The sequence below is a fragment of the Rhinoraja longicauda genome, chromosome 19 (genome assembly GCF_053455715.1).
Source record: "Rhinoraja longicauda isolate Sanriku21f chromosome 19, sRhiLon1.1, whole genome shotgun sequence".
Taxonomy (NCBI): Eukaryota; Metazoa; Chordata; class Chondrichthyes; order Rajiformes; family Arhynchobatidae; genus Rhinoraja; species Rhinoraja longicauda.
In genome coordinates, this window is record NC_135971.1 from 39567760 (window position 1) to 39582483 (window position 14724).

Here is a 14724-nt window from a genome sequence, read left to right on the forward strand (position 1 = left end):
TTTAACTTCATAAAAACCATTCTCCCCGCCTGAACAACAATATCAAACTGGACCTTGGATCCACACGCTTGTTAAACCCCCTACACCCGTGAAAGCTTTTTAAAGCGGCACGGTAGCGCAGCGGTAGTGTTGCTGCTTTACAGCGAATGCAGCGCCGGAGACTCAGGTTCGATCCTGACTACGGGTGCTGCACTGTAAGGAGTTTGTACGTTCTCCCCGTGACCTGCGTGGGTTTTCTCCGAGATCTTCGGTTTCCTCCCACACTCCAAAGACGTACAGGTATGTAGGTTAATTGGCTGGGTAAATGTAAAAATTGTCCCTAGTGGGTGTAGGATAGTGTTAATGTACGGGGATCGCTGGGCGGCACGGACTTGGAGGGCCGAAAAGGCCTGTTTCCGGCTGTATATATATGATATGATATGATATGATTATCACCGTACAATAGTTTGCACAGGTGAAGTTGGAGGGGCATCTATCTGCAAGCACCACACAGCACCAAACATGCTTTATCCACACCGTGAGGCAGTGGATCTACCACCTGCACCACTCTGCCGCCCTTATTACCTTTAATGCTTCAAACCAAGGGGCAAGAGTGAACAGGAAAAGCCTTGGGATTATCCATCCCAGGTTGGACCAGCCCTGCGGACACCCTCCCAGGGTGAGTGTCAGGGGGCCAGCCTGAGTGGGCCGGTACACCTTGAGACCAGCCCTGTGGACACCCTCCCAGGGTGAGTGTCAGGGTCAGTGTCAGGGGGCCAGCCTGAGTGGGCCTCTGCTCCTTGAGACCACCCTTGCGGACACCCTCCCAGGGTGAGTGTCAGTGTCAGGGGGCCAGCCTGAGTGGGCCTCTGCTCCTTGAGACCAGCCCTGTGGACACCCTCCCAGGGTGAGTGTCAGGGGGCCAGCCTGAGTGGGCCGCTGCTCCTTGAGACCAGCCCTGCGGACACCCTCCCAGGGTGAGTGTCAGTGTCAGGGGGCCAGCCTGAGTGGGCCGCTGCACCTTGAGACCAGCCCTGCGGACACTCTCCCAGGGTGAGTGTCAGGGGGCCAGCCTGAGTGGGCCGCTGCTGCCTTCCTTCTTGTTGTGGGGGTTGAAGAGAGGGAGGAGTGTCTGGGTGAACTTGTGGTGCAGGGTGTAGAGGTGGCACAGGCTGTCGGCATCGTAGAACGCCAGGTGCCCCTCCTCGTAGTCCAGGTAGACGCGGACTGTTTGCGGCTTGTGTCGGAGGGGGAGGCTCTGGGGCCCAGGGCCTCCCAGGTTGACCAGGTTGCCGTTGACCATCTCCAGCACCCAGTAGCCGTCCTGCGGCACCAGCGGCCCGGTGATTAGCCGGTCAGCCAACTCGCTGGCCACCCCCAGCACCCAGGCCTGGTTGCCCCCCAGCTCCACGTCCCAGTAGTGCCGCCCCGACTTGAAGCCGCTGTCGGCCAGCACGCACAGCCAGTAGTTGAAGCGCTGGGGCGAGAGCGAGCACTCCCGCCGCTTCTGGCCATCCACCACACTGCGCAGGTCCTCGGACAGGAGCAGCCGGGGGTGAGCTGTCCTGGCGTTCAGCTTCAGGGACTCCCGGGCTGAAAGGCATGAAACAGTCGGTCAGTGGAGATTGTTCCCCACTGTGGGGCTCACACAGTTGGATTCATGGAAGGAAGCAGAGGGCGATGGTGGAAGGTTGCTTTATGGACCGGAGGCCCGTGACTAGTCGTGTGCCTCAGGGTTTGGTGCTGGGCCCATTGTTGTTTTGTCATCTCCATCAATAATCTTGATGAGAATGTGCAAGGCATGATTAGCAAGTGATGATAGACACAAAAAGCTGGAGTAACCCAGCGGGACAGGCAGCATCTCTGGAGAGAAGGATGCCTGATGATCAAGAAGGATGAAGTAGGGTCTCAACCCAAAACGTCACCCATTCCTTCTCTCCAGAGATGCTGCCTGTCCTGCTGAGTCAGCTTTTTGTGTCTATCTTTGGTTTAAACCAGCATTTGCATTTCCTTCCTACACATGATTAGCAAGTGTGCAGATGACACAAAGTGGATGGTATTGAAGAAGGTGAAGATAGTTGTCACAAATTGCAGCAGGATCTTGATCGGTTGGCCAGGTGGGCTGAGGAATGATTTCTGGAATTTAATGTAGAGAAATGTGAGGTATTGCATTTTGACAAGTCTAACAAGGGCAGGACCCACAATGTAGGCAGGGATCTGGGGAGTGCTGTAGAACAGAGGGATTTAGGAGTACAGGTAAATAGTTCTTTGAAAGTGGCGTCTCAGGAAGATAGGGTGATCAAAACGGCTTTTGGAACGTTGGCCTTCATCAATCAGAGTATTGAGTAGAGACGATGGGAGGACATGTTCCAGTTGTATAAGACATTGGTGAGGCCACATTTAGAGTACTGTGTTCAGTTTTAGTCACCATGTTGCAGGAAAGATGTTGTCAAGCTGGAAAGGGTGCACAGATGATTTACGAGGATGTTGACAAGGGTCAGGGCCTTAGCTATAGGGAGATGTCAAGCAGGCTAGGACTTTATTCCTTGGATCGCAGGAGCATGGGGTGATCTTATGGAGGTGCACAAGATCTTGAGGGGAATATATCTGGTAAATGCAATTTTGCCAAGAGAAAGGGAATCGAGAACCAGACGACATAGATTTAAGGTGGGGGAGGGGGAAAGGTAATAGGAACCCGAGGGGCAACTCTTTTATTTAACACAAAGGGTGGTGGGTATATGGAACAAGCTGCCGGAGAAGATAATTGAGGCAGATACTACCAGAATGTTTAAAAGTCATTTGGACAGGTACATGGCTAGGATAGGCTTACAGGACTATGGGCCAAGCGAGGGCAGGTGGGACTAGTGGATGGGGCATGTTGGTCAGTGTGGGCAAGTTAGGCCAAAGGGCCTGTTGCTGTGCTGTACTGTTTTAAGTTCTGTGATCAATGATCTATGACCTGAAATATTAACGCTCTGTTTCTCTGTCTAAATGCTGCTTGGTCTGATGATTATTTCCATCCTTTTCTGTTTTATATTTTGTAATCCAGGACAAAGCGTGATAGGTTCCCCATCCACATTGGATTTTACTGGAGTTAACTTGCACTAAACATTATTCACGTTATTCGCTTTATAATGTGTCTGTCCACTGTGGATGTCTTGACTGTAATCACGTATTGTCTTTCCGTTGACTGGTTGGCACGCTAAAACAGCTTTTCATTGTGCCTCGGTACAGTTGACAATAAACAAAACCCAAACTCCCTTCATCACCAGTACAAAGTTGCTACACTGGTCAAGTTTCTGCAGTGGGATTTGCAACCTTCTAAGAGGCACGTGTGGAATCACTGAGTCATCGTGCAATGTAGCCCCCATGTAATGGATGTATGAGCAGAACATCCCGAACCCTCAGTCTCCCTGCAACGACCCCCCCCCACCTCTTACCACCCCCTTTCCCTCCATCCCAACTCTCCAAAAAGCAGGATCACGTACCTGGCACAAGTGCTTTCAGCTCATCCCAGATTTTAACGTAACGGAAAGGTGTGATGATGGAGTCAGTGTGGAGGTCGGTGGGAAAGTCTGTTGGTGCGATGTATTCCTGTTTGCATCTGGAACGTAGGATTGGAAGCTTGTGCACGTGAAGGAAGCTTTGCAAAGGCTCAGATACCCACATTTCCCCCGCACCCTCCTGCAATCTGAGCCCTGGAACCAGCAGTGGGCCATCACTCTCTATGACTTCCCTCTCTCTCGATGTAACTTCAGGCAGCCCTGGGCTGCTTACTGTGCCCATTGAAAGTAAAACAAGAAAGGCTTTGAAATGCACCCTGCAGCCAACAATTTTATTTATATTGTCAGACTGCAGTCATTTCCCAGTTCCCCGAGGAAGTCAAGCAGCCAAATTATTTAGAGTGGGGTCCCAACACTGTGATAATGGTGATGGCAAAGGAATAAATATTGGCCAAAACTGTACCTGTCCATCTTACACATGGATAGACACAACAATGTTTAAAAGAGCCATCAAGTGGAGTCACACTCAGAGTATTGACTAGAGGAGGTCATGTTGCAGGTATGCAAGGTGTTGGTGAGGCCACATTAAGAGTATTGTGTTCAGTTTTGGACACCAAGTTGTTGGAAAGATGTTGTGAAGTCGGAAAGTGTGCAGAGAAGTTTTACCAGGATGTTGACAGGACTCGGGGGGGGGGGGGGGGGGCTCAGCTATAGGCAGAGGTTGAGCAGGCTAGGACTCTATTCCTTGGAGTGCAGGAGTATGAGGGGTGATATTATAGAGGTGTAGATAAGTTAAAGGCGCAGCCTCTTACCCAGAGTACGGGAATTTGAGAACCAGAGGACGTAGATTTAAGGTGAGTAGGGGAAGATTTAATAGAAAACCGAGGGGTTACACAAAGAGCGGTACTCTCTCAACGTTTAAGAAACACAGATGGATAGTTTAGTTTAGTTTGGAGATACAGCACAGAAACAGGCCCTTTCAGCCCACCGGGCCTGCGCTGACCAGCGATCCCTACACATTAACACCATCCTATACCCACTAGGGACAATTTTTACATTTACCAAGCCAATTACCTACATACCTGTACGTCTTTGGAGTGTGGGAGGAATCCGAAGATATCGGAGAATACCCACGCAGGTCATGGGGAGAACGTACAAACTATGTACGGACAGCACCCGTAGTCGGGATTGAACCAGGTCTCCGGCGCTGCATTCGCTGTAAGTCGGTAACTCTACCGCTGCGCCACCGTGCCGACAGGTCCCCGATAGGATAGGTTTGGATGGATATGGGCCAAATGCAGGCAGGTGGGACCTGTGTCAATGAGACATGTTGGTGGGTGTGGGCAAGTTGGGCTGAAGGGCCTGTTTCAATGCTGTATGAATCTATGACTTTACGACACAAGAGACTGCAGACCCTGGAATCTAGAGCATCTCCCGCCCTTCTCCACCCCAGGCCCCGCATTCCAAACCTGCCCCGTTCCCTTCAAACCACCATCCCACTGTGCGGTTTTATATTTTGCGCCCCAGCTCATCATATTCCACCACCCACACCCTTTTGTCTTCTCCATTTTTCGCCTCCAGTATCAGTTACAATCTCTACCCTCTCTCCCTCATCTGCAGGTACCCACCTAGATCCACCTGTCACCAGCTCCTCCCCTACCCTTTACCCTCACCTCTCTCCACCCGCTTTCTCCCCTCTACGCCATTAGTGCCCCAACCCAAAACATCTTCTGTCCATTTCCTTCCACGGACGCTGCCTGACCCGCCGCGTTCCTGCAGCACTTTATTTTTGCTAATCCAGTGGAGTGCCTGGTATTCTGTGCTCATACTGTATCTCTGGGAGCTCAAACTTGAAGCACGCATTTTAAATAAAGCAGAGAAATATTAACCAGAGATAACTTTATGTAGAAACAAGGACCTGCAGATGCTGGTGTACAGAAAAGGACACAACATGCTGGAGTGACTCAGCAGGTTGGGCAGTATCTCTGGAAAACACGGATAGGTGATGTTTTGGGTTGAGACTCTTCGTCCAGCATTTTTTATTCTCTGGTCCTTTATCTTTATAGCTGCTTTTTTTTTTACAAATCTCTGGACCTTTATATTTCCGAATGCTCTTTCGATGACTTTACATGTGCTGCCCAGCCAAGGTTCATGGGAAGTGAGCAGAAACGGGAGCTCTGCTCACTAAGTCCGCTTCCCTACAAGTGCCTGCCGAACAGTAACTGTGACTGTGACCTGCGATGGGACCAACTCACTCAGGGAAGAGTGAAGCAAAGAACTCCTAGCTCTCTCAGGGCTGTGAACTCCCTGCACAGCTCCCAACGGTGAACTAATCAGCCACATACAGAAAACCGATGCAGCCACGTACCTGTCCAACAACTGCTTGATGTCCTAAAAAGTAAAAATAAATAAAAATGGTTTAAATTCTCGTGATCTGATCAGTTCATTCAAATAAAATTAAGGATGGCGCATTCAATTAAGGGCTGCACAATGGCGCAGTGGTAGATTTTCTGCCTCACAGGGGCAGAGACTGGGTTTGATCCTGACTATGGAGCTGTCTATATGTTGGGTGCAATGGATGTCCCATTGCTATGGGTGCAGTTTATATGTTCTCCCTGTGACCATGTGTTTATATGTTCTCCCTGTGACCATGTGTTTATATGTTCTCCCTGTGACCATGTGTTTATATGTTCTCCCTGTGACCATGTGTTTGTATGTTCTCCCTGTGACCATGTGTTTATATGTTCTCCCTGTGACCATGTGTTTATATGTTCTCCCTGTGACCATGTGTTTATATGTTCTCCCTGTGACCATGTGTTTATATGTTCTCCCTGTGACCATGTGTTTCTATGTTCTCCCTGTGACCATGTGTTTATATGTTCTCCCTGTGACCATGTGTTTATATGTTCTCCCTGTGACCATGTGTTTATATGTTCTCCCTGTGACCATGTGTTTATATGTTCTCCCTGTGACCATGTGTTTGTATGTTCTCCCTGTGACCATGTGTTTATATGTTCTCCCTGTGACCATGTGTTTATATGTTCTCCCTGTGACCATGTGTTTATATGTTCTCCCTGTGACCATGTGTTTATATGTTCTCCCTGTGACCATGTGTTTATATGTTCTCCCTGTGACCATGTGTTTATATGTTCTCCCTGTGACCATGTGTTTATATGTTCTCCCTGTGACCATGTGTTTATATGTTCTCCCTGTGACCATGTGTTTATATGTTCTCCCTGTGACCATGTGTTTATATGTTCTCCCTGTGACCATGTGTTTATATGTTCTCCCTGTGACCATGTGTTTATATGTTCTCCCTGTGACCATGTGTTTATATGTTCTCCCTGTCACCATGTGTTTATATGTTCTCCCTGTCACCATGTGTTTTCTCTCCGAGTGCTCCGGTTTCCTTCCACATCTCAAAGATGTGCAGGTTGGCAGGTTAATTGGCTTCTGTAAATTGTCCCTAGTGGGTGGGAAATAACTCGTTTATGGGTGGTTGTTGGTTGACGTAGACTCGGTGGGTGGAAAGGCCCATTTCCACACTTCATCTCTAAACTAAAATAAAATAAACTGAGCACTTTACGACACAAATAAAAAAACTTGTGGTGGGATTCTTCTTCCGAGGGATGACAGAAACAAAATGGAGCAAGATTGTTTTGAGTGATGGGAAGGTGAGGAAAGAGGGGGGAAGTGAATAGCGAGTCATGGCTCAGGTGCAGAGATGCTGTCAAAGTGGACCTCAGAATGATCAGGGAATTTGGCTAAGGGAAGACAAATATTCCATCTATAAATAAGAATTGCTGCTCCTTCATTAAAATAAAATAGATTAATGGGTGTTGCACTCCGGACCTCAGTCTTGCAAATTAAACGTGACAATATTTAATTAGCTATTAGCCAATATAGGAGCATGATTTTTTACACTGGCATAGAGCACCTATCCCTTTAGTCTTTTAACTCCACAATTCCTTGGGTTATTTCCTTATTTAAAAGGAACCTCCAGAAGCTAGGCACAGTCCGATTCACCTCGACTGCTCAGTGAACAGTGGACTTTGTCTATGGAACTGATGATTAAATCCTGTGCCCTTTATCTTCCCTTTTGCTCCACCTATTGTACTTGAGTTTGACTTGATTGTATATATCTGATCTGTGAGGATAGCATCCAAAACAGCTTTCCACTGTATCCCGGAACACATGATCCTAAACCAATGTTTAGAGATATAGCATGGAATCAGACCCTCCGGCCCACAAGGTCATTGCCGACTAACAATCAACCATACACTTGTTCTATGCTACACACTAGTGACCATTTCAGAAGTCAATTAACCTACAAACCTGCACATCTTTGGAATGTGACAGGAAACCGGGAAAAACCTACGCGTTCACAGGGAGAACATACACACCTTGTACAGATAGCACCCGTAGTCAGGATCGAACCTGGGTCTCTGGTTCAATGTGATGGGCTGAAGTCATGTGTAGACTAGACTGGATGTGGACGGTAGATTCCTGCCCAGTCCAGCAAGGTAGATTATAATTCATAGAAATATAGGAGCAGGAATAGGTCATTTGACCCTTCAAAACTGATCCCACCATTCAATATGATAAAGGGGGGATCACTGACTTTCCCAGTTTCAGTATTTGCCCCACATCCACTGATTCTACTAACTCAGAGAAAATACAGAAATCCTCGATGAACAAATGTAATGATTTTGTTGCAACTCCATCCTGCGTTAGATAACTCGACAGACTCACTACGGTCTTGGGAGAAAAAACCTGCCTCATCTCAGTCTTAAACACATCACACCTTATCTTTATACTGGCTTCTAGATTTCAGAAATATCCTTCCTGTATCTAACCTTTCCAGTCCTGATAAAAGTAGAGTCATAGAGTGATACAATGTGCTTGCCCAAACCGGCCAGCATGTCCCAGCGACACTACTCCCACCTGCCTGTGTTTGGTCCATAACCCCCCAAGCCTGTCATAGAAACATAGAAAATAGGTGCAGGAGTAGGCCATTCGGCCCTTCGAGCCTGCACCGCCATTCAATATGATCATGGCTGATCATTCAGCTCAGTAGCCTGTACCTGCCTTCTCTCCATACTCCCTGATCCCTTTAGCAAAAAGGGCCACATCTAACTCCCTCTTTAATATAGCCAATGAACTGGCCTCAACTTCCTTCTGTGGCAGAGAATTCCACAGACTCACCACTCTCTGTGTGAAGATTTTTTTTCTCATCTCGGTCCTAAAAGACTTCCCCCTTATCCTTAAGCTGTGACCCCTGGTTCTGGACTCCCCCAACATCGGGAACAATCTTCCTGCATCTAGCCTCTCCAACCCCTTAAGAATTTTATATGTTTCTATAACATCCCCCCTCAGTCTTCTAAATTCCAGCGATTACAAGCCCAGTCTATCCAGTCTTTCCTCATATGCAAGTCCCGCCATCCCAGGGATCAATCTGGTGAACCTTCTCTGTACTCCCTCTAAGGCAAGAACGTCTTTCCTCAGGTTAGGAGACCAAAACTGCACACAATACTCCAGGTGCGGTCTCACCAAGGCCCTGTACAACTGCAGCAGAACCTCCCTGCTCCTAAACTCAAATCCTCTTGCAATGAATGCCAACATACCATTCGCTTTCTTCACTGCCTGCTGCACCTGCATGCTTGCTTTCAATGACTGGTGCACCATGACACCCAGGTCCCGTTGCATCTCCCCTTCTCCCAATCGGTCACCATTCAGGTAATACTCTGCTTTCCTGTTCTTGCCGCCAAAGTGGATAACCTCACATTTATCCACATTATATTGCATCTGCCATGCATTTGCCCACTCGCCTAATCTATCCAAGTCACTCTGCAGCCTCCTAGCATCCTCCTCGCAGCTAACACTGCCACCCAGCTTCGTGTCATCCGCAAACTTAGAGATGTTGCATTCAATTCCCTCGTCCAAATCATTAATATACACAGTAAATAACTGGGGTCCCAGCACTGAGCCTTGCGGTACCCCACTAGTCACTGCCTGCCATTCCGAAAAGGACCCTGTCCTATCCATTGCACCTGTCTAACTGTTTCTGCAAACGTTGGGATAGTCCCAGCCTTAACTACCTCCTCTGGCAGCTCGGTCCATACACCAACTACCCTTTGTGTGAAAAATTACCCCTCAAATTTCTACTAAATCTTTTCCCCTTCACCGTAAACCTAGTTCATCTGGTCCTCGATTCACCTACTCTAGGCAAGAGACTCTGAAATATACACACTGTGCCTGTGTATGGTACACCTGTGAATTCTGCAGGTTTCTGTGAGGTCCTCTCTCATCCTTCTAAACTGTCAAGAAATTAAGCCTTCATTCATCAGTCCTGCCACCTCAGGGATCAGGAAAGCTTCACTGAACTCCCTCCATGGCAAGAACACCCTTCGTTAGACAAGGAGATAAAAAATGTACACAATACTCAATGTGCAATCTTACCAGGACTGTACATAAGACCATAAGACACAGGAGCAGAATTAGGCCATTCAGCCCATTGAGTCTGGTCTGCCAATCAATCATAGGTGATCTATTTTTCCCTCTCAACCCCATTCTACTGCTATCTAATTGTAATCAATAACGCTCTACTTAATCAATAACCTATAATTTTCTGCCTTAAAAATAACCAATGCCTTGGCCTCTACAGACTTTTTTGCCAATTTCCACAGACTCACCACCCTCTGGCTAAAACAAATCCTCCAACTCCATTTTGAAGGTACATCCTTTTATCCCGAGGCTGTTCCCTCTGGTTCTAGACTCTCGCATTACTGGGAATGTCCTTGGAAACAGTTGAAGCAAGACCTCCCTGCTCCTATTCTCAAATCCTCTCGCCACGAGCACAAGAAAATAACAGTCGGAGTTGGCCACTCGGCCCTCAAACCTACCCCACACATTCAATATCATCATGGGTGATCTATACGGGCCTGGATACCTCTTTTGTGCAGAGGTGCACCAAGAGTGTCTCAAGGCCAAAAAAGCACCATTTTGATGCAAGCTCTTTTATCAACTGGCAGAAATTATGTACCAGAAATGTGAAATAATTAAGAAGAATGGTGAAGGTCCATTGCATGTTCCACACGCGTGGGCTGCCTGCTGCTTCTTACCTGAAGCATCTCCTGGGGCTCCCCGTAGCTCAGTTGCAGCTGTACATCCCGGATGGTTCGCTCGATCGTGCAGACTTCCTGGCAGATCATCGCCAGGTCCTCTTGCAAGGGCTGAACCGTCCTGCCCACCTCTTCATCGATCTTCGCCTCCAGCTCCCGCTTCCTCACGTCCAGGAATCGGTAGACACTGGAAAGATCGACCACGACCTGCTCCTTCAGCAGTCGACCCTTCTCCTGTTGAGAAACAGCACGCTCAGTGGTTTAGGTTTATTATTGACACCGTGTGCAGTGAAAGGCTTTGTGTTGCAGGCCATCCACGCAGATCAGATATACAATACCAGATATATTAGATATCTCAGTTATACAGTAAACCCTCGCTGTAACAGACCACAGGGGGAGATGGTGTCCGTTATTACTAATTGTCCACTCATACCGAATGAGGGGTTTAATTTGAACAGTACTTCATATTCTTGCTATTGAGGGCGTGCAGCGTCTGTTAATTCCCGGTATGTTGAAAGACTGGAGCGACTAGGCTTGTATACATTGGAATTTAGAAGGATGAGAGGGGATCTTAACGAAACTTATGATTATTAAGGGGTTGGACACATTAGAGGCAGGAAACATGTTCCCAATGTTGGGGGAGTCCAGAACCAGGGGCCACAGTTTAAAAATAAGGGGTAGGCCATTTAGAACGGAGATGAGGAAAACCTTTTTCAGTCAGAGAGTTGTAAATCTGTGGAATTCTCTGCCTCAGAAGGCAGTGGAGGCCAATTCTCTGAATGCATTCAAGAGAGAGCTAGATACAGCTCTAAAGGATAGTGGAGTCAGGGGGTATGGGGAGAAGGCAGGAACGGGGTACTGATTGAGAACGATCAGTCATGATCACATTGAATGGTGGTGCTGGCTCGAAGGGCCGAATGGCCTCCTCCTGCACCTATTGTCTATTGTCTAATGTCTATTGTCTATAGTACAGCCGATAAACATTCACTCCACAATAAACAGTGAAGGACACACAATGCTGAAGGATGGCCCAGTGGCATCGCAGTGGTTGCTACCTTACAGCGCCAGAGACCAGAGTTCAATCCTGGGTGCTTCCTGTGACAGTGTGGGTTTGCTCCGGGTGCTCGGGTTTCCTCCCGCTTGGCGGAGACGTGCAGGTTTGGGGTTTGGTGGCTTCTGCGGGTTATGGGGGTTCAGTGGGTCACTGGTGGTGCCGCTGCTCCAGGCCCGGGGCGCTGCTTGAGGCCGTGTGGGTTTCCTCCAGGTGCCCTGGCCCACTGGTTCTATACCACACACCGAACTGTCCCCAGTGTGTGGGGGGGGGGCGGAGCTTGTGTGCCGGAGTGCTCAGAGTCAGGCCCGGGTCCCTGGTGCTGTGGGACAGGAATCTGCTGGTGGCTCCCACACAGTTGGGCTGCAGGCCCACACATCCTTGCGGCTGAGTGGGGGGGGGGGGGGTGGTGAAGGTTGTGGTGTGGGGGATCGCAGCACCTGGGAGAGCCCCATGCTGTCACTATGTCTTTGTGTTCACACTGTGGGAGGAGAGAGAACCACTGCGACTGTTCTATCCTACGCACTGTCAATTGTCCCTAGTGTGTCGGGTGGAACGTGTATGGGGATCGTTGACTCAGTGTTTCAATGCTGTATCTCGAAACTAAACTAAAATGCATCAAAAACAGCATTTGTTCCATCCACCTATTCGTCATTCCTTGAAACAACAAACTTGGTCTGCATCAAAGTCAGCCCGCTAGGACCAAAATTTGTTATAGAGGTCCGTTAAATCAACGGCTTACTGTACTGAATGGTCTACTCCTGCTCCTATATTTCCCTGAATTATCATTGACACCCAGCTTACTGGACTGGGAAGGAATCTGCCTTCTGTGCCCTGTCTGGTCCACACGTGACTCCAGCCCATCAGACTGGGTTAGCTTTGGGTCTATTATTGTCACCTGTATCAAGATACAGTGGAAAGCTTTGTTTTGTATGCTATCCAAACAGATCCAATATGGCATACATAGATACAATCAGTTCAAACTCAAGTACAATAGATAGAGCAAAGGAGAAGCTACAGAGTACAGAATATAGTTCTCACCATTGTAGCGCATCAATCCCTTGGACAAAGTACAATGCCCTCAATGGTGTAGAGATGGATCGATACATTTCACTGGGAATAAACATTGCTGTACCAAGGCACCAAAGAGAGGAGGAGCAGGACAAAGCATGGCAGGTAATAGTTGAACACAGGTGAGGGAGGTTTTCTGATAGGCAGATGATTGGACAGAATTCATAAGTTGTAGGAGCAGAATTAGGCCATTCAGCCCATCAACTGTATTCTGCCATTCAACCGTGGCTGATCTATCTTTCCCCATTCCCTTGCCTTCTCCCCATAACCCCTGGCATCCGTACAAATCAAGAATCTGTCAATCTCCAGCTTAAAAATATCCATTGACTTGGCCTCCACGGCCTTCTGTGGCAATTAATTCCATAGATTCACCTCCCTCTGACTAAACAAATTCCGCCTCGTCTTTCTAAAGCTACGGCCTTTTATTCTGAGGCTATGGCCTCTGATTATAGACTCTCCCATGATTGGAAACATCCTCTCCATATCCACTGTATCCAGAGACGAAAACAACTGATGGAATGAGACAAGAGGATTGAAGGGTTGCAAATCGTGAAACCAGAGGAAGGAATGAAAGTGGAGGGAAATAAATTGGTGCGTCTAGGGGGGGGGGGGGGGGGGTAGGGCAGGCAAAGCGATATCCTTACCATCTAGCCCTGTGAAAATGATGTACACTTCAACAGGACCAGCATGGTGGAGCAGCGGTCGAGCTGCTGCCTCACAGCAACAGGGACCCGGGTTCAATCCTGACTGTGGGTGCTGTCTGTACAGAGTTTGTGCATTCTCCCCACGACCTGCGTGTGTTCTCTCTGGGAGCTCCAGTTTCCTGCCACATTCCAGAGACGTACAGATTTGTAGATTAATTGGCCAGTAAAATTGTAAATGGCCCCTTGTGTGTGCAGGACTGTGTCAGTGTGCGGGGATCGCTGGTCGGTGCAGACTCGATGGGCCGAAGGGCCTGTTTCCCCGCTCTATCTCTGAACTGAACTACCTGTAAGTTCAACGTGCATAGGTCACTTCAAAACTAAACCAGGTGTAAGAAATCGTACCTTGATTTTATAAATCTTTGCTTCTTGTTGGCTCTGACTGTGACTTGCTTGCTCCTTTTGGATCTGGAGAACATCTTTGTATTTTTCCAACCTGTCCTGGTGAAAAGGTGCACAGTATTAGTGCAGGCACTGACAGATTACTGAGCAGAATCAGTAAGTCAGCAAAAGGCAACACAAACACTGAAAAATGCCACAAAATACACGCCAGGCCAGAGCATTTCCATGGAAGTGGATTAAAGTCTTTAATGTCATAATCTTCAGCCACATCAGACAGTTTAAAACACATTGCTGCCTCACAGCCCCAGAGACCTGGATTAGATCCTGACCCCTGCTGTTGTCTGATTCAGTTGTTTATTGTCACGTGTACCGAGGTACAGTGAACAGCTTTTGTTGCGCGCTAACCAGTCGGCAGAAAGACAATACATGATTAATGCACTGTCTGTGTGGAGTTTGCACGTCCTCCCTGTGACCATGTTGGTTTCTTCTGGGTGCCGCTGTTTCCTCCCACATCCTTAAAACATGTGGGTTTGTACCTGTTTAATCAACCTCTGTAAGTTGCTCCTAGTATGTGGGTGAGTGGCTGAGGAAGTGGGATAACATGGATCTGGTGCAAACGGGTGATCGATAGCTGGGGTGGGCCTAGAGAGGCGAAGAGTCTGTATCCATGGTGTATCTTTCAATGATTTAGTGATTCAACCTCACCAGACAAACTGCAAGCTCAGCAAAACACAAAGTGCTGAAGTAACTCAGCGGGTCAGGCAGCATCAGTGGAGGGGACGGACAGGCGGTCTTCAGGTCTGGACCCTTCTTCAGGCTGAAAACTGCAAGCGTGGGGCGTGTGCAATGAGTGCTTCTCATCCTTTCTTCTGGATGTGACTCTCAGCCATCTTTGCTCCAGATATCGAAGGACAGGAGACAACAGCAGTAGCAGGAGACAACAGCAGGAGACAACA

At 48.2% G+C, this 14724-nt stretch overlaps 1 protein-coding gene and 1 long non-coding RNA gene across 2 annotated transcripts in view; both read right to left on the reverse strand.

Moving 5' to 3' along the window:
• Positions 1 to 14724, reverse strand: part of LOC144603240 (uncharacterized) — a 150594-nt gene that overhangs the window by 36036 nt on the left and 99834 nt on the right. The gene's annotated exons all lie outside the window — the stretch shown is intronic.
• Positions 1040 to 14724, reverse strand: part of LOC144602565 (zinc-binding protein A33-like) — a 15330-nt gene continuing 1645 nt past the window's right edge. Inside the window, exons 2-6 of the mRNA XM_078415694.1 lie at positions 13772 to 13867; positions 10604 to 10837; positions 5851 to 5873; positions 3468 to 3583; positions 1040 to 1572 (exon numbers count right to left, since the gene is read on the reverse strand). Of these exons, the coding sequence (XP_078271820.1) occupies positions 1040 to 1572; positions 3468 to 3583; positions 5851 to 5873; positions 10604 to 10837; positions 13772 to 13867 (1002 nt within the window). The remainder of the gene's footprint in view (positions 1573 to 3467; positions 3584 to 5850; positions 5874 to 10603; positions 10838 to 13771; positions 13868 to 14724) is intronic.